This window comes from Sprattus sprattus (assembly GCF_963457725.1).
Source record: "Sprattus sprattus genome assembly, chromosome: 11".
NCBI lineage: Eukaryota > Metazoa > Chordata > Actinopteri > Clupeiformes > Clupeidae > Sprattus > Sprattus sprattus.
In genome coordinates, this window is record NC_137909.1 from 22,476,196 (window position 1) to 22,502,536 (window position 26,341).

Genomic DNA, 26,341 nt, shown 5'->3' on the forward strand with positions numbered 1-26,341 from the left:
ATAACAATATATGCCAATATTACTTTGAATCCCATAACCTATGAAGTAAGTGTTTGTGTCAGTTTTGTAATAAATTACCTCTCCATTCACTGACAAGAGATTGAGTGAGTCTGTCATTCCCATTAAAGGATTACAGCAGTGGGCTACATGTAAGGAACAGTCTGTATACGTTTTTTTCTGTTTGCTTTTCTTAAGGTTTCCTGGCTTTACATCCCTGTGTAAGAGCCACACCTGTTTGGTCCTGATTGAAACTTGTTTTTGCTTCCTTAATCTTGTGAGCAAACCCTTCCTTCATTCATTCTTTTAAAGACTGGTTTGCTTGAAAGGGAGCCTAGGTGTTGAATCAGAAGGCAAAATCCTTACCATGCCCCTCCTAGTTTGGACAAGGCTTTCAGAGGTAATCCATGCATGGCATTTCCATATGAGGGGTCACAGGTCTGCAAAACAAAACAAAACAATTGATTGGATGTCAGGATGGCCAAGCACCCCTTCCCTGAACAAATTGATGCACTGTAAGGCTAAGTCTGTTTGGTTAAGCCTGTGGATTTACTGGCGAGGGCTGACCAACAAAGGTTGTTTGGGAAGGGAAGGGGACCTCTGGACAATAGTGTGAAAAATAAATCAAATGAACAATTTCATAATAGGACTACTTTGATTTGTACCTTGTTGAGCTTTATCCATGCTTGAAAACGGAGAAGTATTAATGCACCTGTTGTCATTAATAGCCTATGTTCCACAAAGCCAATTCAAAACAAGGAAAATAAACTCCAACAAATGGGGTCTTGCTGCAAATCCGGCTACCTTGACATTTCAGTCGGAGTGTCATTGGTCCTTATGTCTTCAAAAACAATCATATCAGTCACTGCTCAGGTACAAATGCCTTCTAACTCACAGCTGAAAGGCATCCTGAAATACCATGTCATGGTTCTACCATGTTAACATGCAAGATTGAGCAGGTATACTTCATAGGCTACACTCAGTTTTAATCATTTCGCTTTAGCAAGTGTAAGTTTTCTATTGTCTTAATGGTAGTGTAGTTGTGTTTTGTCTCTACAGTGAAAAATTAGTCATAAAGACTGTTGATAGGCTAACTCTCAGGTTTGATAATTACAAAAAGCTGTTCTGCATAGTTGTATAATTGTCATAGCCAGTAGCCCATTTGAGGGGTGATTGCCTTAATGATAATCACCCTGTACACATGATGTTGACTTTACTGTTCTGACAAGGTCTAGAAATTATAGCATCAGTCTCCATGAGCTAATTTGCCACAGAAAAGTGTCCCGGAGAAGTTTGTGAAAAGTAAGTACGGTTACCAATTCTATATATCTCAATATACTGATCGTGAACAACCCTTGCAATTATTACAAATGTCACAAATGGATGTTTTTACTCAGAGATGCTGAGAGAAGGCAACAATGATCGCTTGAGGCTGTACTAGGTCCGGGAGTTTTAATAGGATGGAACGTTTACCTTGCCGTGAAAGAATAACTGATTAGTCTTTCCCTGTACACTTGAAACTATGAGTCTAAAGTGGCACGATGAGGTCGTTTTACATAACAGATGTTTAGATAGGAACTTAACCATCAGTGGCCATGTTTGAACACGGTCACTTGCTCACTGAAACAAATATGTAGGTGTATCATATTATCACCTGCTCACTAAAACAAATATGTTGATGTATCAAGTGATCACTGGCTTTGAGCAGAGTTTGTCATGTAAGCAATGCATGTGATGTCAAAGTTTACTTTATATCTCTACTTTGCACACTCCTACACATTTACTTTGGATTCTTAAGTCTATTAAAGTGGACCCTTTAATCCATGAAATGGTCCTGACCAAAACAACAATAACACTGAGCTTATTTCTTCTGCTAGTGATGACACACTAAAATATTAACTTTGTAGCTGTCTCTGTCTGGCAAGATATAGACAAAGTAAAACTCATGTGGTGGATTTATTTTTGGTGTGTGTCAGCTGTTGCAGCCTGTCTGCCGAGTCACCCTCTCGAGTCACGGCTCTCTGATAAGCTGTTAGGGGCTTCCTTTACCCATTTATGAAACTCTGAGCTTTGTAGAAGAGGAGGGTTGTGTGAAGGCTGACGGGGAGTGACAATCTGTCAGAATTTGAATTTGTGACTGGCTGTATGTGAGTGTGTGTGTGTGTGTGTGTGTGTGTGTGTGTGTGTGTTTCAGTTGACTGGTTTATAATGAAAGTGACTAACCAATAGGAATGAGTCATTTTTTTAATCCTCAATTTTCCTTTTAGTTAATAACAGGTGATACGTAAAACAACATCCTATACACTTATTTATTGTAATCTGTTTAGGCCAACATGGTCTGTGAGCATGGTGCAGGTTTGCCAATTCACGCTAGTATATGTCATGTGTGTCTCTGCACAAATTAGTTTGTTGTTCAGTCTGAGTATGTGTTTGTCTTGTGAAATGGGGTCGTGCTGGCAGGCTGTGGTACTGTTGTAGTTTCTGTGTGTCTATGATTACTTGTGCCTACATCTCTATCTGTGCATTGCGGCTGTTGGCTCCTCCCTTCTGCATCACTTGCGTGTTCCGACCGTTACGGCCTGCACCATGTGTGATAACGCCTATCACGCATGCATCATGGACTGGCCTGCTGGTCGAGCTTCTGCTCACCCCAGATTTCACTCCTGTTCTCCGTCTCTCCTCATCTCTTTATCTCTCTCATTCTGAGTGAGGTCCTCAACATTGGTTTCCTTTTCATCCGAGAATTTTTTTTCGACACGCTTTTTCCTTTCCTATTGCTCTAATCTCTTCTCTCTTCATTCCCCGCTTCCCTCTCTTTACCACACACACACTTTTCTCTGACACACTTTTCCCCAGTTTCTCTTCCTGGTGACACAAAATGCCATATTTGGTTGTTGTGCACAAAGCCTCTCTGAGAATTACTGCCTTCGTGCCTTCGTGCCTTGCGCACCAGGAAAGTTCTTCCCACTCTGCTGTCCAGTAACTGTCAATCACTCCGTATCTCCTGCTAGCCACTCGGGTCATGTGACCAGGGACATGTTTCCTGCATCCAGACGAAAAGACAAATCATCCTGCTTTGACCTCACCAGTCGTTACTTCTCCCTAAGGCCTCAAACTGGTTTTTGCCCCAGTGTTTAGCACTAGCTTTTAGCCTGTTATGACTAAAACATTTCCTGTGTCTCTCTCTTGGCCTGAATGGTAAACAGGGCATTTATATTATCAAGCATTACTTGAGAACTACATTAAATGACTATAGTAGAACTGTGCTACTGTGATCATACTTTAATTCCACGGCACACTGCTTTGATTGAGAAGGAAATGCATCATTGTGCTGCACCTTGGAAAGCAGGAATGGTTTAACAACAGATGACATGACTCTATATGAAAATTAGAGGTGATATACTTTACCTGCCTCTCTGCCCTCTCATCAAGTTTGGCCAAATTCACGTCCGATTGGCTCTCTATTGCTAATTAGGGGAACTTTGCACAAGGAAATACTCACGTCCTTTGGATTTAAATAATGATTGGCTCTTATCTGTCTGTCCTCCAGTAATCTGTGTGCTCTGGGTTAGTGCTGTGTCACTTCATTGCTGTATCTTCTCTTGTTCCCCTCGTTGTGTCTGTTGCTATCTCAGGCAGTTCAGTCTCAAACTCAATAAAACCTGAAAACGAACTGAGCCTTTGTTAATGATATGCTAATATGTTCCTCCCGATATGCGGACACAGGCCATAGTGCTTGGCCCACTATAAAAGCAACTGTAAAATAGAATAATAAAATCCTTAGAAACAAATATAGTTTGCAAAATTTGCAAAATACAATTATTAAAAGTTGTGAAACATACTATATATATATATATATATATATATTGAGTATTTAGTGTATAATATTTATTAATATATTATTCTAATTATTATAGCTATGGTGTAACTATTGAAATAATTCTTTTTTCCAGATAGGTGCTCCAAGAAGGATTATTTGCATCTTTTTTAGAAAATGCAAAGAAACCACAAATAAAGTGTTAAGTTAGTGTAACATGACAAACAGTGCTGACAGTGTTGTTTTGTACAAACATAATCCTGTGTCAGATTTCTCAGTAATTGGGATGGGTTAGGCTCCTTTCTACAATAACACTTGCCCAGGCAAACTCTTGGCTATGCTTGCTGTTTGCTTTGCCGTCATGTTTACATTTGAGGAGGAGATTATATATGGACATGCAGTAGCATGGATTTGTTTCAATAATTAACTATAAATTCCTGAACCCCCGTTCTCCTGATGTTTCTCGTCATGTTTACATTGACAAAAAGAGGATATGGCTGGGTTAAAGGGTTCACGCATCTGCTCAGCTAGCATATGATTTCTGGATACGTCACATTCAAGTCCTTTTCCCAGTTAAAAGAGGGAAAAGCGGAACAGATTGAGTAACATCTAAACCACCACAGTGTAAACATACCTGCTTTCAGGATGAAAACATTTAAAGAAAATTAGACAGAAATGAGGCAACTGGGAGAGTCCCTCACAGCACAGCACACACACACACACACACACACACACTGAAGATTTAGCCTCTGGTGCAGGGTACAGGCATCCATGTAGACCTGCGCCAGGTTGCTTTGCATACCTCATTTGCAAGCCAAATGCATCTCCCCTTCACCGCCTTCCTGACTCACACCTGTGTGTGAGTGAGTGAGTGTGTGTGTGTGTGTGTGTGTGTGTGTGTGTGTGTGTGTGTGTGTGTGTGTGCCTATGAGTGTGTGTGTGTGCCTATGAGTGTGTGTGTGTGTGTGTGTGTGTGTGTGTGTGTGTGTGTGTGTGTGTGTGTGTGTGTGTGTGTGTGTGTGTGTGTGTGTGTGTGTGTGTGTGTGTGTGCCTATGAGTGTGTGTTGTACAATAAATCTAGTTGTACATAAATACAAGTATGCGTGTTTACCTGATAAGGTCAGAGTGTAGATGTACAGGGGCTTAACATGTATTACACTGTTGGTGTGTACAGTGTGCACAATAACTGTACAGCATGTACACAAAGCCTTCTTGGTTGCCATGTGGGGTCAAATGACTCCTCCAAAGTAAATCTGATACCACACCATCTTTCAGTTTGTACAGTTTTGTTGTAGGGCCTCTGAACTTCCTAACCTTCTTCATGCTCCCAGGAACTGTTAGTCAGCCAATGTCCTCCTGTATAAAACCAGAACTATACATGTTTGACTTGTTTTTTTGATTAGCCTTTGGTTTCAAATGCTATGCAGCTTTATTGTAAAAGTATACACTTCATGTGAAACGCATTCATGTTACGCATTGGCATTGATGACATTGACTATGCTTCATTAGATTTTTTCCCCCTTTTTCCCTATATTGTCATCCAAGAGATGAGAATAAAAACAGGCATACTGATACTTTTTTTCCATTTCTCATTGTATTTCAGTATATAGGAAGAGTGTGTTCAAGCGTGTCATTTCCTAAGCAAGGTCATTTGTTATAAAATGTGGTTTCCCCAGTTCCCAACCCCCTGTACTGAATTATGAAAAATGATTCAAGTTTAGCGGTTTGCTACAACCTACATAGAGCTTTTCAGTTAATTAAGCAAGCCCAGGCTGACATATGGATTGAGAGGCAGCAGTACTTGCCATCTAATGGCACTGAAAAACTGTCCTTCCCACATTTGTTTAGACACCTTGGCGTTAGAAAGAGAGGGAGTGAGAGAGAGGGGGTTGAAGGGGGAAAGAAAAGGGGAAGTACGGGGAAGAAGGTATGTGTGTGTGGTGTGTGTATGTGTTTGTGTGTGTGTGTGTGTGTGTGTGTATGTGTGTGTGTGTGTGTGTGTGTGTGTGTGTGTGTGTGTGTGTGTGTGTGTGTGTGTGTGCGCGTGTGTGTGAACGCTCATCCCTGTGTCCCTTAACCCGCTGCCAGCCTGGGAGCTGAAACCTGTTTTGTGTCGGCCGCCGCCCTTCCTGCTCCGCTTGCTCTGATTGGCCGGGCTGTGCAGGATTCTGATTTGCTCTGTTTTCTCACACCAGGATGCAGCCCTAACTGTTCCGTGGCAGACCCCGTTGCTGTAGTAATATACACAGCCATTTGCATGGCCGCCACAGATTTGTTTACCAACTGTACCTGTGCACGGTCAGCCTGGAAGCCATGCCTCCTTTATGGACACTGATTTCCCCTGAAATTCCCACCACACATTAACCTCAGTTTAAACGAGTTTTACTTTTTTTTACTGTAGTTATGCTAATCAGCTTTAGGTATTTAAGTATGAAGACAATTATGCATGGGGTAAAGGATTATGCACGTGGTACATATAAGTTTAAATAGTACTGTGATGTCAGTACAGCCACAGGACACATTACAGCAGTACTCATGTAGCATGCCTGTAACTGAGATCAATATGGCTGAAAGTGGTGCCGGTAGCTTTCCATGCTGTTTAGCAGTTGATTAGATTTATCGGTTTATATGTTAAGTGTACCAGTTATCTACAGCAATCAAGTTGGGCACTCCTGAGAAATCCTGCACTTTTTGTTTATTCCTCTGTGAAGCAGTGGGAAAGATTTCTTGATGGGTCCGTGGAGCACCAGCTGTCACCAGTCATAAAGTGCAACGTGGCACTATGTTTAATGTTTTGCTTTCTTTTTTTTCTAGTTTGCAGTTTTGCACGCGTGACACTGATCGTTGACATTAGAGAGCAAAATGATCCATTTGTTTGCTAAGAATCACTTGAACCCCATCCCTCAGCTTTGTGTAAACCGCCCTCTTGTCTGTTCTCCTGGAATCTCTACCTCAGTTCCTTCTCTGTGTTTGTATTAAGGAGTTTCTCTGGAACTCCCAGCAAACGGCTTTGTCACGGTAGGCTACTCTTATTTCCTTGTGTGCTTATTCAAAGGACGGTATTAAGCATTCCATGGTGCATGCACGAAGTTACAGTTACTCGCCATGCCAAGAGACAGTTGTAATTGCAGTTAAATGTAATTGATGCTGGCAAGTCACCCAAGAAGGCATCTGATAACAGGCTTGCAGAGGTAGCATTTTGAATATGGCCCCTTCAAGTATTAGTGTCTTAACTGCACAGCCAGGTCTATATGCATTGACATATTTGTCCTCTGCGGGGAAAGTTATCAGATATTGTTTGGCTACAAGACTACATCAGGAAGCTATATTGCCATGCTAACCAAAGCCAGCATGCCCATCCCTTCAGCTTTACTTGTGCCCAAAACAGATTCTGTACTTACATCTTCTCTGTGCGAAAAGAAGGGGGGCCACAATTACAAACCAATAATTTAACTGTGCAATTACATTCACAAATTTAGACCACAATTTCCTCCAAATTGTCTCAAACAGTCCAGTCCCTGAAAATATGAAGGCCTGAACTACTGGCTTCATAAAACTGCTCACATAATGTATACTGGAAGGACTCAATAGAAAATGTAATTCCATTTAGAAAGGCTAAGCTACTGTATTGTCCTGCAGCCTTACAGTGACCTAAGTTTCCTGTGTTATGGCTTTGTGCTCATAACTATATATAAGTTGATTCCACTTCATTGCATGACTAGTATGTATGTTTTAGTTCTCCTTTGGTTTCCTTGGATCCTGTGTGTGTGCACAGACATGTTTATCTTCTTCTATCATAGGTGTAGGCAAATCTGGTCAATAGAGCAGCCTATTTACATGGACAGATGCTTCCACAACACCCCATTGTCCAGGAATATCACTGTGCAGAAGTCAGAAGTCAAATGTGGTACATCATAAAAGATACAGAAACCTTATTTATAGTACACTATAAAATGTTTTCCACCAAAAACCTTATTGGGAGATGAGCATTTGAATGGCTTATTTCCTTAGTTGTTTTCTATCTGTAACTGTCCTGTATGGTACACACTTCCAAAAGACCCTTGAAGTACATAAACTTGGTTAACACGAGATTTGCATAGAGCTCCAGGCACATATTTGAATGAGGTGCTATCTGCAGCTCCACCAGAGATTTCACAGCACCTTTGGCACCCCTCTCAGCACAGCCATTTCAATCAGACACGAATGTTAGCATCCGGATCCTTTCAGACAGTCCCCCCCCCACACACACACACACACACACACACACACACACACACACACACACATACACACACACACGGAAACAGACACTTCATCAGAAAGGCAAACACAGCCATGACACAGAAACTGAGTTTCTGTTCAATTCATCTTCCTGTGTTCAATTCATTTGACTTTTTTTTTCTGTGTCATAGCTTTGACAGACAGATGTTGGGTGGAATGTATGTGGATTTCTGGATTTCTATAGAGCCCTTACTTGTATTGTTATACTAAACATTGCATAACTCTGATTGTATTGACTGTATTGTTTGAATGCAGCTTAGATCATTTGTTAAACATGTATTCCAAGTAGGGGAAAGTTATACTGTGCCAAATTTTAAATCTATTTTTGTGGAGAGCGAGGAAAGAGAAGGCGAGAGAAGAGAAAGAACGAGATGGTTACTCTTAGGTCACATGTAAAAAAAACTTTATAGGGCCATTTATTCACAGTACACGCAAATAATAGAAAGGTTCTTCTCTCACATAAATATCACTGTCATCCTGGCAGATAGACATCAATTCATACAATATTTACTTTAAATAGTGTTGGTCGAATATGACACAATTTATAAAATACAAAACATATCTTCTGTGAAGGCACCTCAGCAAACACAAAAAAATAAGCAAGCATATGCCCAAACACCACATTTCTAACAAATATCATTCACAAAAATATAAATGTTCACAGTTGTTACTTGAAGCCATATTATGCATTTCTGTTATTTGCCCCAGTAGATTCTTTGAAGGCTTTACAATTCAACCTTGATTCATAACAGAGGATATACTATGCCTCATCTTCATGCTTAGTTTTTCTTTTTCATACACCAATGCTATTCCTGTCTGATTGGCTTGGCTCGGTAAAATTGTGGCTGACATTTTAGATGAGTTGAAGGGAATCCTCTTCCTGGAAAGCTGAAGTGTGATGTCATGTTTCCATGTAACCTTTCATTCAGGTGAAGATAAGGTCTGGAAAACCAGGTGGCTGCAGGCGGAAGCCAATCAATATCTCTCTTAAATTGTAAACTTACATACACCGCACTGATACACATGTACACATGTACCTGTATACAGCACCTTTTTGATTAGAAAGGGGTCCGAATGTTATATTGAATGCTTATCCTTGTGTTCCCTATAAATGTATGAGTGTGTATAAATATCTCAGTACTTTAGTCTTCTCTGTGAGAGAAGAAGGGAGGCCACAATTACAAAGCAGTATTTTAACTATGCATTTACATTCACAAATTTAGCTCACAATTTGCTGCAAATGGCCTCAAATGTCCAGCCCAGTAGAGTCCAGTCCAAATGAAGGCCTGCCTAAACCACTGGCTTTTTAAAACTGCTAACATACTGTATGCAGAACCCCTGAGTACCAGCATTTACATTTTACATTTACATTTAGTCACTTAGCAGACGCTTTTATCCAAAGTGACGTACAATGAAACTGCATTTATACATCAGGAGCAGTTAGGGGTTCAGTGTCTTGCTCAAGGACACTTACACATTTGGTAAGGAGGAGTGGGGAATCTAACTAGAAAACCTTCTAATTACTAAACGATTCTACTAAACGATTCCTCTACCTCCTGTACCTTCTGTACCACTGTCACCCCCGGCTAGCCTGAGTAGAGTGGTCAGGACTGATCCAGGATCAGGCAAACACACAGCTGTGTCCCGCTGTCACATCCTTCTCTGAGTCCTTATTTCTCACTTTAGGGTGTGCTGGCTCTCGTGGTGCCTGCGCAGGTCCACCTTCCTCTGGAAGCCCTTAGCACAGATGTCGCAGCCGAAGGGTTTGAAGCCGGTGTGCTTGCGGCTGTGCGTGATCAGGTTGGAGCTCTGACTGAAGGCTTTGCCACACACCTGGCACTTGTGAGGTTTTTCTCCTAAGGGAACACACACATGTTAGTGGAAATGATTCTGTTGATCAGTTGGGTTACAATTCTGAGTTTAGATCTAGCCATCATGTATTTGGACAACCCCCCCCCCCCAAAAAAAAAAGTGTTTACATATGTACATATACATGAGCATGCCATTTCAAAGTTTGCCCGCAGTGGAGAAACAATAATAGCCAGCTGGCACAACTATTCTCAAGTGGGCAAAGCCAGCAGCACCTGCTGTCAGCTGAGGCACAGAATGAAGACAGGACTGATGAACCTCTCGTCTCTTCCGTAACTGATGTGTGTAGCGACTTACTTAAAAAACTGTCCTGCAGCGTTAAAAGCGATCATTCTATGTTTTATGTACTTATCAACTGTACAAACAACAATTTAGTGTTCTGAGGAATGAGATCGCTGGCAGCAATGTTGACTTTCTGTCCTCTTTTCAAAAGCTGTGTTATTGGGTGGTGCGTGAATACATAACAGTGCGCAAAGAGCTGAACCACTGACGGTTGCAAAATGGCCTATCGCCAATTAACAAACGTGATTGAAATCTACTGAAAGATGGAAGCGACCTTCAGATAGTAAATAATATGTGAGAGTTATCTGAAGTTTATTGAGCTATGTAAAGACATGTTCCTACCTCCGTGCACACTTTACAATTTGGAGCATGCGCACATTACGCATAGTGAAATGTGTTTTTATTCTCTTTGTTGATTTAAGTTGTTTGCAAATGATTTATTACTGAACAGAAATTGAGCAAAGGCAAGATCAGCTTGGTGGAAGTGATGTGGCAGGCAAAAATGCAGGTTTCCATATTAAAATCATACATAAAAACACAGAGAAACAAACGGAAACGAACAGTTTTGATATAAATGTAATAGCTGTTTTTCTGTGTAATATAAACTTCATAAAGAGATTTTATTTATTTTTTGATTGGGTCTCAATTGTTATTATTATCAGATGCAGATGCCCCCCCCCAAAAAAAACCTACATGATATCGGCATTGTATATCAGCCATCGGCCAACCTGTTCTATTAATATCCACATTGGCCATTGAAAAACCCCTATCGGTCGACCACAAACACACACATTTACAGTATAGACTGACCTGTGTGGATGTAGGTGTGCTTCTTCATGTCCGATTTCTGGTGGAACCTCTTGCCGCAGTAATGACAAGGGTAGGGTCGTGTGTCTGAGTGGATGAGCAGGTGGGTGGACAGGGTGGACGAGCGTTTGAATGTCTTGCCACACATTTTACACTCAAAGCTCCTCTCCTTTGAATGGAAAAACAACATGGCGCCATCAGTTCAGTGGAAATTTCACATCAACTAACACACTGACTGTGTGTGGTTTGCGTGTGTGTGTGTGCATGGGTTGCAAAACTGGATTGATGCTTTATTTATCTCTTTATCTAGCCTCAGGTGGGATATACACCAAGAGGAAATGTTGACAACAGTATCACTCTTTCTCATTGCTGTAATACATTATAGAACCAAATCCTTTCACCAACTTAACCAAAGACAGGTGAAACACAGAGGCATTTATATCACTTGACATTGCATCGCTTCTCCTATTTCCTTGATGCGCACTGATGTTTTTCATATGATAACTGGATGTCCTGGGGGGCTGCCAGCTACCATCTGCCCCCTCTTAAATGTATCCGCTGGTTCTGCTTGTCGGTGGGGGTACCTGAGAGTGGACGTTCATGTGCTGCTCCAGGCTAACGGCGTGGCCGAAGGTCTTCCTGCAAATGGTGCAGCCGAAGGGCCTGGTACCGCTGTGGGAGCGTCGCACGTGCACCTCCAGTCCGTGAGGAGTGGAGAAGACCTGAGAAGGAGAGGAGGACACGTTATATGAGTTACCAGTGTATTGATTCATTGGCTCAACTGGTAAGGCAACATTCTAACCACACCAAGGTCATGGGTCTGATGCTGTACTTTACTCGAATAAAAGCATCTGTTGAATGACTGATTGAAAATTGTGTGAAAAACTGTCTGGAGCAAGAGATATGTATATAAAAGAAGAACAGCTCAGAAAGTCTGCAGTCATCCCAAGCAGGCATAGAAAGCAACATAACATAAGGCAAATCACATGCATTCTCAGAATCACTGTCATCACTCAAGTCCATATATGATCAGAGAAAATAGTTAAAATCCACATCTCCCTTTTGATAAGATATATAGGTTGATGGGAGAACTAAAGAGTGTGTGTGTGTGTGTGTGTGTGTGTGTGTGTGTGTGTGTGTGTGTACACGCGTGTGGGTATGCGTAGGGTGACAAAATAAAAAATCCAGCTGGAGCCTGACCTTCTCACAGGTAATGCAGTGGTAAGTGTCGGAGGTGGGTGAATAGTGTGTGCTGCAGTCCAGGGGCTGTGGCGTGTCAGGGGGGCTCCGCTTGAGGTGGGCACCATATAGGCTGGCAGTGTGCTGGAGCAAGGAGGATGGGAAACCAATCCGGGGGAAGTCATAGGGCGTGGGCAGATGCTCCCAGCCATAAGAGTGCTTGTAGTATGGAGGGAACTCAGACAGCTGAGGTTCTGCAGATAGAGGGACATATTCATGAAAATGTTGAAGAATGTCTTCAGATGAAGAAGAATTAAGAATTATTTAAGTCATGATTTTTAATTACACACCAGCATCTTTACACACATTTAATATAATATAGAAACTAAAGTGATCTGACATTGACCATTTGTAATCAAAAAGATGATAATTGGGAAACATCATGGAGTTACAAAGATTTGTCAAGCTTGGCAGGGCTGTTTCATTCCTGTCATATTGTTGGAACTATGTTGTCTCTTGTCCATCCTAATTCCTCAGACTTGAGTGTGTGTGTGTGTGTGTGTGTGTGTGGGGGGGGGGGGGGGGGGGGTTACCAAAGAAGGGAAGATATTATCAGTAGAGTTCCTCACCTGACATATAATATGGTCTCCCTGGAGTGAGAGGTGGCAGGGTGGGTTCAGGCAGTGATGGTACTGGGCACTCTGGCTCCTGCTCAAACTTGATGTTAGAGAACAAGTGTAACTGGGAGGGGAGACCACCAGACTGTGACTCCTCCTGAAACAATGTGTTGGAGAGCTCCAGAGGTTCCAGTGCCGCTAAAAGTGGATGATGAATCAGACATTAGACTAAAGGTGCTGTCAAGTTTACACAGGTTTGGGACTGGGTTGATTCAAATGAATACAGTTTTGGGTAGATACATGTCTTTTCCCTGAAAAAGTGCAGCTTTTAGAAGCAAATCAGATGTTTTTATTTCCACAACATGAAATTCATTCCACCGCCATTCATTATAACCTCCAACTGCCAATATCAGAACATGAATTAAGATATTTGTCTACTATTCCAGGCTCGATACTGCGAGTGCTAACACGGTGCACTTCCAAACTGTTTCCCACGTTGTTCTCGTGAATGGCCATAAAAGCAAGATACATCCACTCAAAGATAAAACAATGAAGGCACTCTTCTTATAGTGTCTTTAAATTTGCATATCCGTATAATCCACCCTAACCGCCCGGCTGTGGCAGGATCAGGACCAAGAAGTCTTATCCAAGCGTCAAGGATCTATGACTGTCACTAACGTCTAGTCTACACCTCTCCGGGGCTGCGTGTACAAATTATTTTCGCCCTACTTTTGCAGGTGTCTGCAAACAGTTTCCTATCAGTCCTTCAATGTTTTTTTTTTTTTTTTACTGTTCAGCGGGGCCATAGTTTTTTTTAATCATAAACAACACATTTTGGTCAATGACCCTTAGGCAGGACATAATAATGAAACCACTCTGAGACTATCACTATAACTGTCGCTGTGTAATCTTCGGCTATGAGAGAAAAGTGTCGTTAAAATGATTGGGCCACTGTATTGCATTTTATTTTTAAATGAGGGCACATTAGAATGGTGAGCAGGTATGTTATGTAAGGTGAACAGCAACATGAGTCTGTTGCGAACAGACTAATTAGAGGAAGGTGAGGTTTATGAATATGCTCTTTATGGAAACACGGCGTGCATGAGCGTAAAAGCAACAAATTCCTTTGGAGACCATTTTGTGTTTTAAAATTGGACTATTTCATAAAAGGATGAAATGCAAATAGTGTTTGTGATGTATACCTTTTCAATTTAAGAGATGAAAACTAAAAGCACATTTTAGAATCCATCTACCACTTACTTGAGACTGGTACCAGGTTTGACGGGTGTCTTGGTTCCGCAGGGACACCCTCACAGACACGGTGCACATTGTACGATGCGCATCTTTTGCTCTTCACCAGAAAGGAGCGAGGCATGGCTAATCTGTTAAAAATGTTATCCTTATATGATACTGAAACAGCCAATTGAAAACCATGTAAAAAAAAAATACTACACTGTTAAAATCATATCAAGGTTGAGTATGTGATCTCATTAAAAATAATTGGTTAGGTTAATCCAGGTTATTCCTGCAGCATAGATTCGTTCAGAGTGATCTGAGAACTGTTAATCAATTTAAAAGGCCATGCATTTTAGGTTACCAGATTACCAGTAGAACAAATGTATTTAAAAATCTAACATTTGGAAATAACTTCAACTAAACTTAAACATTAGCTCATCAAATAATGAAAAACGACTTCCTCTTTTATGTCCGAAGTTTTGAACTTATTACACATTTTGCTTAGAGTACTTATGTGTTGTATTTGTATAAAGACGTACAATTATATTGTTATATAGCCTAGTTACATTATTATCATTGCTCAGAACACAGTGTAAAAGATGAGTCGTTTACACGAAAACATACCTTTGGTTGAGGAGGGTTGAACTCCTGTTGGCCTCTTGATAAAAGCTATATTTTCCTTAATGTTGGAGAAGGAAAGTTTAACGGCCTTTAAATAATATGTTGCGCATTGCTTGACACTTCTGCGCCAAGTCCCTGTTGCTCCCCTCCCTGATTTTCAATCAGATAAATGTGTGGTGGAATCTGACTGTGGTTTGGGCCAATGAGCGAGCCTCATTGCTGGTACAATTTGCGTACCAACACAGCGCGCAAAATGTTAGCTTCATAACTGCTGCCATCTGAATCCATTGAAGTATACCCTTAAAACTTCGTTTACCATTATTATTATTATTTTATTATTTGCTTGTTTTAATATTAGAACACTTACGGTTATTGCAGAAACATACGTTTTGAACTTTTAAGTTAATTTAGGCTTTCTTTCTTTGCTTTCATACAGCACTTCGGTCAACGTGAGTTGTTTTTAAATGTGCTTTATAAATACATTTGACTTTGACTTTGTTTCTTTCTTTCTTTGATATATTGAAACATAAAGTCAGTCACTGCATCAATAATTATTTAGGCTACTGTTGAAAAGTCAAGGGTTCTAGGATTTATATTTACAGAAGGACAAAGCAAATGAAACATGCATGTTAAGTTTCACGAGGATACACACCAACCAGTCCTTTTGGAGCCAAATCGTGTTTGCGTGTAATTTGCATATACATATCAATTCATACGGATACGGATTTTTTTTTTTTTTACAAAAGGTTTGCAATTCGGGTGATGATTTGATGATTTTTGCACTGTTGCTACTGGTTTTGTCAAGTAAATAGACAATATGATGGTAAACGGTATGAATAGGCATATAGTGTCAGTTGTGTTTGTCAGAGAACTTCGACGTCATCTTGTGGAAACATGAAGGGCGTTATACCAACTGGTCACTCCAGGCACTTTGAGCAGGTGCAGACTTTGTGCAGTAATGCAATCACTGGATGTTTTATCTTGGTAAACGCTTGTAATGGCACTGTTTGATCACCAAATATATATAGTTTCCGGAATAGCTATAATGTTTTTATAGCTATAAAAACATTTACATAGACTGCACGTTATTTTGAGGACAATTGTATTTGAGTCGCCAGAGAAAGTCCAGAGAAAACATTTTCATACATCAGCAGAGTAAGTAGCTGGTCTTTTCAGCCCAGAGAATTTGTAACTTTTGCCTATGTCTAATAACATATGCATATATGCAATCGTAAACCTAATCCTAATTACATATGCCTATGTAATTATCTTACATAGATGAAGGTCTGAACACATCAAACCTCCAATAATGCTCAGCACTGAAATACAGTGAATTATTTTGACCACTAGGTGGCAGTGTTTAATCTCTTTAAACTTCAAAAATCAATCAGTGAGCACAGATTCCAGCCTCAATGAAGCTGGAGGGAGGCAGGCCATCAAAAACTAAACTGATGAGATATGGTAAAGATATGGTGCTGTAAAATAAAGCAGAAAATCTATAAGTGCTATATATGAACTGTGTTATATTTTTTAAATAGACATATACGATATTATATATTTAAGTGATATTGAACATGTCCTCTGAGAACAAAATCAAACAAGAGTCAGTCGTTTGCACCTTTTGTGCTTTATAAAGGACCCCTGCATTACTCCTGAGTCCTGCCTGACTCAGAATAATGGTAAAAGAAGACTACAAACATGAGGGCCATCTGCATAGAGATCAGATGGGTCATAGATCAGAAGGATCATAGATTATCACTGCAAGTGTTGGTTTAATGAAATATTTAATCTATTGAGAGAGGGAAAGGGTAAACCAGAAGAAACTGATACACTTGCTCACAGAAGCCAAAGCTTAAAAAGGGTCAACTGGAAAACAAAATATACATCCACTGATCGTCACTCGAATAAGCCTTTAGAGTTGCAGTCTGCGATTCTAAAACAATACCCTTTTAGTCAATTTCAAATTGCGCCTTGCCGTCCTCTGTCTGTTCTGTGTTTACGTAAAAAAAAACTCAGATATTTGTACACAGGCTCTGTCAATGGGAAGCAAAGTTGCTCAGGTGGAGCCACTAAATCAGACAATCAATGTATTGCTTGACAAACATGTAAGGGAGCATTGCAATTTGATTGGCTGTAGATTGGCAAATATCAGCAACCTTTCAATGGACTTGTTATGAAAACTTATCTTACAAAACTAAATCTGTGGAAATTTCCCATTATGTATTAGAACCCACAAAGCATTGAAACGAATAGAAAATAGTTTGGGAAGTATAATAAACATACTGTCTAAGAGTGTGTGCTTTCTTTTTGATGCTTCTATGCAGGTGTAAGTAAAGATGAAGATGTTTGTAGATTCATACAATTCATCTCATATATGAGTATGAGATGAATTGTATAAATCTACAAACATCTTCATAGGTGCACATAGGTCGTAGGTCAGTAGCAAAGGACTAGATGTCTATGAATCTTTCTCAAACCATGTTTGAATAATGATCTGAAGCTGATCGAAAAATGGTCAGCATACTAATTTTTTTTTAAAGGATCATATACAACTAATTTTCTCTGAAAAAAATCACGCCACCTCATAATGTCAACAAGAGGAAATGTAAGAAATTAGACTTAGATTTGTGGTGCTTAGATTACAGGCGTCTCACTTCTTCTGATGCAGCCTCAACATTAGGCTACATGAATGAATGCAGCATACAACACCTTAATACTGTTGTGAATCCTAAGGCTGTTCATGTTCAGCACAGATTCACACCACAGTTATTAAAGTGGACTGAGACCTAACAAGCCTGTTCTCATTACAGTTTTTTTTACAATCGGATACACACTAAAATCAAAAGTGTAACACAATTATCAAAACCTTCACTCAAGGAGCAAAACAACGGCTCAGATCTGCACAACTATAAGCACATTTAAACATCACACTTTTTGCGAAACCATACACACAAGTGATTTGCAAAGCACTAAACACACTTTTATGCTTTAGACACAGACGTATATCAAGAGGTCACTTCCTTGCAATTCCAAAACACTCTGTCAAGTTACCACACCTTTGAGCCAGTCAAATAAACACAGCCATCAAGTGCCCAAACACATGATTGCTTAATTGTAGACACAACAAACAGGTTTAAGCACTATAGAAATGCAGCAGATGAGTAACTGTAATCTGTCTTCAACCAAAATGGAAGGAGTCAAAAGAAGAAGAGTGAGGGTGACAGAGGAGGAGAAGGAGGAAGAGGCCGAGGCCATGCCATGAGGCTGAGGTCAAGGTGGAAGTAGAGGAAGAGGAAGACCTGTAGCGGGAGGAAAATGTGCTCAAAGAAGAAGACCAAATGTATCAAATACAGTAAACTTGAAAGGAGGACAGGCCCATATTCACGCAAGAACAAGATATAGAGATCATAAACATGCTTTTGGCAAATACGTAATGCTATCAGGCTCAGAGAAATTCAAGCAAACATTATCGGTGACCATGCCATTTTCAATACAGTAATATCCATCAGGTCTCTCAGTCAACACTGGCGACACTGACAAATCTGTACATTTTACTGTAAATTGAATTGTAACCTGTATTGGAAACATCTTTTCACCTTTGTCTGATATTTGCTGAGTTACAGTATTATGCACACTACTGAAGTAGCATGAAAACTGGGACATGTTTTGTTGTGATTCTCCATGTTGACATAATGACTGATTTGGGTATATGGAGAGAATTACGTAAATAATATTTTCATCTGCATTGGTCTTGGGTAGTGTTTTTACTGTATTGTGTATTTTCATTTTCTCTGTGTACTTCAATTACACTACTCTAATCACTGAGAAGTAGTATTGCTAAAAGTGTTTTAGGTTTATAACAGAAGTGTGTAAGTGGTACAAACAGAATTCAGTATATGCAATGTGTGTGTTTCATATGGTAACAAAATATGGTTTTGTTAAATGAGTATGTATATTTTACAAGAGCGTTTCATTTTGCAATGGATCTGATGTTTTTGCTCATTGGGTGTGTGGTTGTGCTTATTGTGTGAGGCGAGTGAAAAGCAAAACAAAGCAGTCAAAATTGTGTGTATCCGATCGTAAAAAACTGTAACATCCGTTCATTCTGGGATCCAGTAAATGAGTGCAACAGACTGCATCAGTGCAAAACCAGCAGACTTTAGAAAGGTGCATGGTGGTGTCATTGTTAGAAACTCAAAGCAATCAATGTAAGATCACCCTTGTATGACAGACAGACACATACACACACACACACTGAGAGAGAGAGAGAGAGAGAGAGAGAGAGAGAGAGAGAGAGAGAAAGAGAGAGAGAAAGAGAGAGAAACCTCCTGACCTTATTTTGCAATAAAAGAGAGGCCAAAAGGAAGGAGAGTAGGAGAATGGCAGCTGCCACAGCTATCTTTCACAGAGCTCTAAAAGTCTGTAGGTCTTTGGTTACACCTGATCATAGCCCTGTCTTGAACTCAGACTACACTGTTGAGCAATTTGCTTACAAAATAAGAGGTTCATGTTGCTTCCATGGGAATCATTTATGTAATCAAATTATGTGAATTAGTGATGCCAAAATATAGGCTTCACAGGCTACTGTGTGGCAGCTAAGCTGGTGCCAGGAATCTCTCAAAATAATGAATATAACATGTAATTTATAGCGCATATTGTTTGACATATCTGAAGTACCTCCAAGCACAACGAAACCTTACGGACTCGTCCTAACAGGTTTATCCTAGACCTATAGGATAGGCAGTTGCATGTGTTTTGTCGCCTTATGAGAATCTCAAATGGCGCATGCGCCTAGCCCCTGAGTCACGCGAAAACCGCATTACACATAGGCGCATCCCTCCACTTTGCAGAAAAACAATCATGTTTTTAGAATTTCATCTGAAGTTCTCCAGATACATATCTGTAATTAACCTGAATAAGTGCCATATTTTTTTTTAAACACGAAAGATGTAAAATAAGTTAAATGGACTGTGTTCTTGGAGTGAACAAACACACCACAGTGTAAGCAGGGATTACTTTGCCATCACGACGGCGGAGGGTAATTGCAGAGGGAGGGGTGTGCGGTGTTCAAGATGGCGGCGCCCTGTGGAGTGCAGTTACTCTAACAGGTAAACAGGTTTATTTATTCATGTGTTTAAAGATGCATTGCAAATATTCTAATATCTTGTCAGCTGTAGTGCTATATCTGAATAGGAAAGTGAATTTTCCGACCTCGGCAGTGACTGACAAAGGATATCAATTTTTTGTACAAAGCGCACGATTATAATGCCTGGTGTAGGGACTGACAGCGAAATACAGTTTGCTAGCTACAGCTATTTTAGTTTTTGAATTCTAGCGTTGTAGAACGGTGTAAGTCGTGTGGTATTCTGCAGATGCATGCTTATGTTGGAAAGATTTAGCAAAGCAAACGCGGAATAAGCCGAAGGAGTTAGTTTGGCCAACGATCCCCATTGTTCTCCAGAGTTGTTTACGCCAAGCAGTGGTCATTCCAGATTGCTAGCGAGAATGCTAGCAATCTAGCCACAGTAGTTAATCAAGTCCCTTTGTGAATAGAAGATTAGTAACACACAGCGACAGGCCTATGCAATCATGCTACCAGGTCTCAAACTTATTTTTCATCTTCAGCAATATATGATTATCGCCTCGTTTTTGCAGTTATCACTTTTCGTTATAGCGAGCTTTTTAACGCATCGTCACAGCTGCACAGCAGCATTAGCTCGCTGCACAGTTAGAGTACCTAAGTAACTCCACGTTCATTGAATAAAGAGCGTTTTCAGGACAAATGTGAGAAATAGCACCTTGTTTTCGTTAGCTACGCTGACGACACATTACATTGTAATTCAGCGTAATTCAGTAAGTTTGGAAAGTGACGTAGTGACCATTGCATCTGCATCTTAGACACAGAACTTCAGTATAATATTTAGTTTGAATGCGTAATAATTTACTTGGATGGATTCAAACAGCACAATACAATTGTATATTACATGGAGTTGTCACCGTTACATCCAGAGATTGCAGTTGTTTTTAAAGTGGTTACTGTACAGCGTTTTATAGACTGATGTTGGTGTTTACTGCCATTTATATCGTCCATCTTCTATTTTACTAAACTATCGTGTCAGTCTTGTGTAAAAGTAAGTGGTCAACGCCATTGTATGACCCCTTTTCCATTTTGAAGCGGCATTTACAAGCTCGCACAGAGCCAAATGCAATTTCCAGCGTTTGCGTGGAGGTGCAGAGGCAGCATAAAGCCTCTTTGTGTTTCCTTTGCTTAGTGGTGTGTTGCTGCTTTGCCCGAAGGTCACGGTAACGTTTGTTTCTGTTTGTGTCATAGTTTTCAGGGTTTGGCATATAAATGTATCAAACCAGCTGTATGTCTTGTCCTAAGCTTCAAATTGGGGCTCTTTTCTGTGTTGGCAGGGAGGAGTTTTGATTGATTGTGACTGAAGAAGGCCTGTCTTCACTGAGTGTTGTCTTCCAGCTGTGCTTGCCTGTCAGAATCTGTCAGCACCACAGAACACTCATTCTTCAACTAATCCCTGAGATGAAGGACCAATGGTGTTCAAGTGACCCACGGCCTCACGGCAGTGAAATATTAACTTGAGATGTCAGCTGCTGATCTGGTCGAATTAATTAAGGGGGTGTGTTTTCTACGAATTTGTGTTTTGCTTGCTTAATGCTATCAGGTTCTTGATTCCATGCTGACATAGTCTTTCTTGCTTTGCACTGTTCCAGTTAAAGTAGCCATGTGGATGGGATCTGACAAGCACATTCTTTGGACAGTACTGCATGAATTTGGGAGAACTCGAAAGCGGCAAACAGAAATCAAGTGCAACAGCTTCCAAACAGCAGGCTGCTCATTTCTTTTAAAAGTATATTGACAGTTAATTAATCAAGACAGTTGAGTGACTTAATCTAATAGAAACTTGGTGTAAAAATGTATAATGGTAGTAATGCTTTTCAGTAAATGGAGACTAGAAATAAGTGACGGATTGCAAGAAAAAGATACTAGGTTTACACTAAATATTTATGTAATTGTGACGGTTAGTGGGAATGAAGAATTTGCACCAGGCTGGTGGTGTTGTTGATGATAGCCTAGCAGTTTTGGTAAAGGCTGCTGCACACATGCCGACTATGGGGATAATGACCTGTCAGTCAGGAGTTATTTATGCTGTCTTGTCAGGGGGAAAAGATTTAGGAGAGCAGGCACTTTGAGGCAGCAATCGCTGGGCTGTCACCACAAGTAAAGATCACTTTCACCCACTCTACGCCCTCCTCACCCACTCCTCATCCCTTCCCTGGGCCCAAGAGTGTGGGCTTCTTCACGCTTCAGTGCCCAGCCCTCGTCTCACTGTCCTGTTTACAGTGGAGCTGTGTGGGGAACGGAGGGTCGGATCGGGCCTCCACAGAGGAGAACAGATTGGGTTTATTTCCTGCTGCATGCTCCCATGACCCCTGCGTGGCCAGAGTGGCATAGCTCTGCCCCCCCCCCCCCCCCCCCCCTCCTCCTTTCCTCCAACCGACGCCATCTGCATGTCTCTAATGGCGCTCTGGCTAATTTGTGAGACTTTGCACAAAGTCTCAAATACTCCATGGATGCCCCCACCTCCCTCATGTGTGCTCTCAGCTCAAAGGCAGTTACACAGGAGGTTATCATAGCATGTTTTGTTTGTTGCACGTTCCTTTTCAGCTGCTTTGTTGCTGTTGACATTTGAAAAAAAAAAAAAAACATTCCTACACATAGGTTATGTATGAAATACTGTACATTGATAATAAAATCCTGGTTTAAGTGGCATGGCTTTAGTTTAAAAGTGCCGTCTGTGATTTACACTGGTTTTAAAATGTGAGATCACCAGTCGTAAATCTCAGAAATCAATTCTTGGACTGTAAGGGAAAGAGTTAAATCTGCCGAAGAACAGTGGTAGTCACGATGACTGTTGATCGGTAACCCGCGGTGGATGTCACTCATGCGAGGACTTCCAACCCCCCCCCCCCCCCCCCCCCCTCTGGCTAGCTGAATCAGCAGACAGGGAGTCACGTAATGCCTTTGGAATACCTGCTCCTGCTAATGGCGCTCGCTAGATGTCCACCAGGAGCTCGGCCTGGAATGAGAGGACAGATTATTTTGTCATTGTGAATGCCATGGCCCTGTCAGTCTACATTTGAATGTGTGAGTGGGCCCTAATGGGCTGAGAGAGAGAGAGAGAGAGAGATAGAGATAGAGATAGAGAGAGAGAGAGAGAGAGAGAGATGGATGGATGGATGGATGGAGATAGAGAGAGAGAGAGAGAGATGGAGGGAGAGAAGGAAAAACATAACTGAGAAAAACACACAATGAGATAAGTAAAAAGACAGTACACAGAATGACTATGTATATGTGTGTGTGAGTGTATATGTAATCAGTTAGTAGATAAAATAACAGCAATGGCAAGGCAGGCCAGATGTTGTTATTAATGTGCAAATTAAATCTAAAATGTGCATTTCCACTCAGAAGATGAGTCTCCTCATAGCACAGAGGGGAGTCATTGTAGATTCTATTGCGGTGGGCAGGACAAATTTCCTTTAACTGGTTCTCATTGCAGCGAAACTGAAGGAGTCTCTGACTGAAGACACTCTGATGTCTGACTAGAAGGTTGTGTAGGGGATCCATAGTGTTGTCTGTTATGTTTAGCAGCTTGTACAACATCCTTCTTTTCATAACCAGCTTTAGGGGCTCCAGAGCAATCCCTAGCACAGAGCCAGCAATCTTTGACAGTTTGTTCAGTTTCCTAGAGTGGTCGGCTCTGATGCTGCTGCCCCAACAGATGGCTGCAAAGAAAATTGCACCATGACAGACTGGTAAAAGATATGCAACATCTTGCTGCATACATGGACTGACCTGAGCTTCCTCAAACAGTAGAGTATGTTCTGTTAATTTCCTGCATTTTCCACTCCAGTCTGCTGTCCAGGTAAATGCTTAGTTATCTGTAGCCTTCCACCACCTCCACCTCTTATCCACAGATGGAAAGAGGGTTCAGAATCAGAATCAGATTTTTATTTGCCAAGTTAGTTAGAACAAACAAGGAATTTGACCTGGTGAACTGACTCTGGTGAACTAGCCTAGTCTTCCTGGTCCTCCTAAAATCCACAACCATTTCCTTTGTGTCGGTGACATTACACAGAAGGTGGTTGTTCCCACACCATTCCACAAAGCAGTCCACCAGTTCCCTGTACTCTGTCTCCTGTACTCAGTCTCCACCACTGGCACACCCCACAACTGCAGAGTCATCTGAAAACCTCTACAATGACAGGATTGCTGTCTGTCTGTCAGGCAGGCAGTAAATAATGGTGTTGGGAGTGGGGGCGCTTCTCTCTCGTCCCGACCCATGAAGCCTTCGAAGAAGTCCACATTGTTCTGCTCCATTCGGTGAAGGTGATTGGCTCTAGCTGTGTTGAGCATTTGAAGGCACAGCAGACTTTTTACTCAAGGCGTTACTGGTCCTCTCATTTCAGTCCCCATGCTTAGTCACACGCACACGCTCACGCACACGCACACACTCACACATACACACAGACACACAGACACACAGACAACTAATCCATGTTGGACAAAATTAATTTTCAGTCGAGATGAAGGAACCCACTGACCCCAGTGCATGCTTGTTCTTCGGTTGAAGGGCCAAACAAAAACATTTGGACCAAGCAAGTGGATTGGCTCGCTTTGTGTCCCACCAGAGCCATTAGCACTGTGATTTCTTTCCTTCCATGCTGTGAATGCATTTATCCCCATTAAGCCACAAATCCAAGAAAACGTATTCAGCTGCAGGGTAGTGTTTAACCAAGAGGAGAGGACTTAGCTTTGCAAAGCTTGTCGATAAAGAAATGAAACCTCAGATCTCACTGCAGCCTTTTCCCTCCAGCCTGAATTGCAGGTAGACAGTAGACACTAGTGTTGACACGGGATTTTGTTTCTGTTTTACCATCCGGCTATTCAACATCACATCCATGGCACACACGGTCCGTATTACTTGACTGCTAGAGACGTAGTCAGGCATAGCAGAAATGTATGTTGGGGTTGCATTCCACTTTTCCTTTCTCCATCAGTTTTCATTTCTCTCCATATGTGCTTTACTCATATATGTTCAGGACTCATTCTTAGGTACAGTGCTGTGATCCAAGCTTGATATACGTAGGCATCTACTTATTTTGAGGGTCGTTTGAGGTGGCTTCCTACAGGATGGCACCAGAGATTTCCCAAGTTGTGAAGTTGAAGTCTAAGGGTGCTTAGGTTTATTTAAGCGGAGCTGACCCTGAACCTGCTGTTTCGTCCGCAGTTAAAGTCATGTAATAACAAACAGGAATGCCCTGTAGGCCCCAGGAGCTGAATGTTGCTTTTAAGCCATGCAGTGGTTTGGAGCGATGACTGTGCCATCTCAGTTTTAAAGGGAAACTTTGGGATTTACTTTTATCTGCGCCCTTTTTTCCCATCATTTTGGGTCCAAAACCGATTGAAATCGGCTGCAAATCAGCTATACAATGTACGCATGCATCTGGTTCAAAGTAAACCGCTTTTTTCCGCCACTGACAGGCTCTTAATCCAATTATAAGTAGAAACTGTAGTTTCTTTGACTGTTTGACTTTATTTTCTACTGAAACTTAAACTACTACAGTTTCTTATTCTGTACGGTGAGCTCGACATCTCTGTCGAGATCCTTTCCATGCTACCGCACACACACTTATAAAAACACTATGAGCCTGTCAGTGGCAAAAACAAGCGGTTTACTTTGACACAGTTGGTTGCCGTTTTGCGGTTGGCAGTTATAGCGTTGTAACTCAATACTGGACTGATTTCGATCTTTAATTGTCCTTAATTCAGAAAAGATCTAGAAATAGGGCCCAGGTTAAAAAATCCCAAAGTTTCCGTTTAACAACTTCCACTTCCACTGTTCTAAGCTTATGTTCGCAATTATTTGTAATATTTCTGCTTTGCTCTTTCAAAATTCAAAAATCTTTTTAAGTTAATTATCATGCATGTTTATACTTGAAACTGACTTAGTATAGTATTGGTGTTAGTTAACCCTGCCCCCCTGCAAGAAATGGGGACATGGAGTTGCCTCACCCATCTTTCTCCTCCTTTTTCTCAGTGGTGCCTGGAGACTGTTTCGGCAGGCGGCCTCGGGACCCCGGTGCCGCAGGACCGGAGGGTGTGTGACCGCAACTGAGCCGACCCTCCCCCTCCCCCTTCCCCTCCCCTCCCCCGTCCTGTGCCTCACACCCCTGCCCCATCGGCTGCAGTGTCTAGGAGCGGTGCCTGTTGCCCCGACACGCACGCCCTGCGCCCACCTCTACTGACACCTCCGCCATGGCCCAACAGCAGCCCCTCGTGGGGGACCTGCTTCCTCTCTTGGAGTCCTCTGACCTAAGGCAGCTGGAGGAGATCAAGGGTCTGATCAACGAACACCTCAGCTCCGGTAAGGAACATCGGGCTCAGGCTCAGGGCTTCAGGGATGCTCTACTCCAATACCTATAAATGTTGTTTTTGAACAGTGATGGAGTTTAGGTGTTGAGCTGCTCCCTGAAACGTTTTGATGTTTAGAGTTGAATATCACACCAGGGAAATACTGTGCACCTACTCCGCTACTGAGAGAATGGAGATGCA

At 41.4% G+C, this 26,341-nt stretch overlaps 2 protein-coding genes across 3 annotated transcripts in view; one reads left to right on the top strand and one right to left on the bottom strand.

Annotated features, from left to right (window-relative positions):
- Window positions 1–9,772: 9,772 nt before the first annotated feature.
- Window positions 9,773–14,283, bottom strand: gfi1b (growth factor independent 1B transcription repressor; the record flags this gene model as incomplete). Its single annotated transcript, XM_080847751.1, is given in 7 exon segments — window positions 9,773–9,951; window positions 11,057–11,222; window positions 11,638–11,775; window positions 12,254–12,486; window positions 12,862–13,047; window positions 14,110–14,241; window positions 14,244–14,283. Coding segments are annotated over 7 exon segments (1,074 nt in total).
- Window positions 14,284–19,764: 5,481 nt separating this feature from the next.
- Window positions 19,765–26,341, top strand: part of tsc1b (TSC complex subunit 1b) — a 36,975-nt gene continuing 30,398 nt past the window's right edge. The window contains exons 1-3 of one of the 2 annotated variants that reach the window (XM_080848183.1): window positions 19,765–19,814; window positions 21,124–21,344; window positions 25,827–26,153. In XM_080848183.1, the coding sequence (XP_080704309.1) occupies window positions 26,045–26,153 (109 nt within the window). In that variant the 5' untranslated portion in view covers window positions 19,765–19,814; window positions 21,124–21,344; window positions 25,827–26,044. The remainder of the gene's footprint in view (window positions 19,815–21,123; window positions 21,345–25,826; window positions 26,154–26,341) is intronic. The other variant, XM_080848184.1, reaches the window with a different exon arrangement.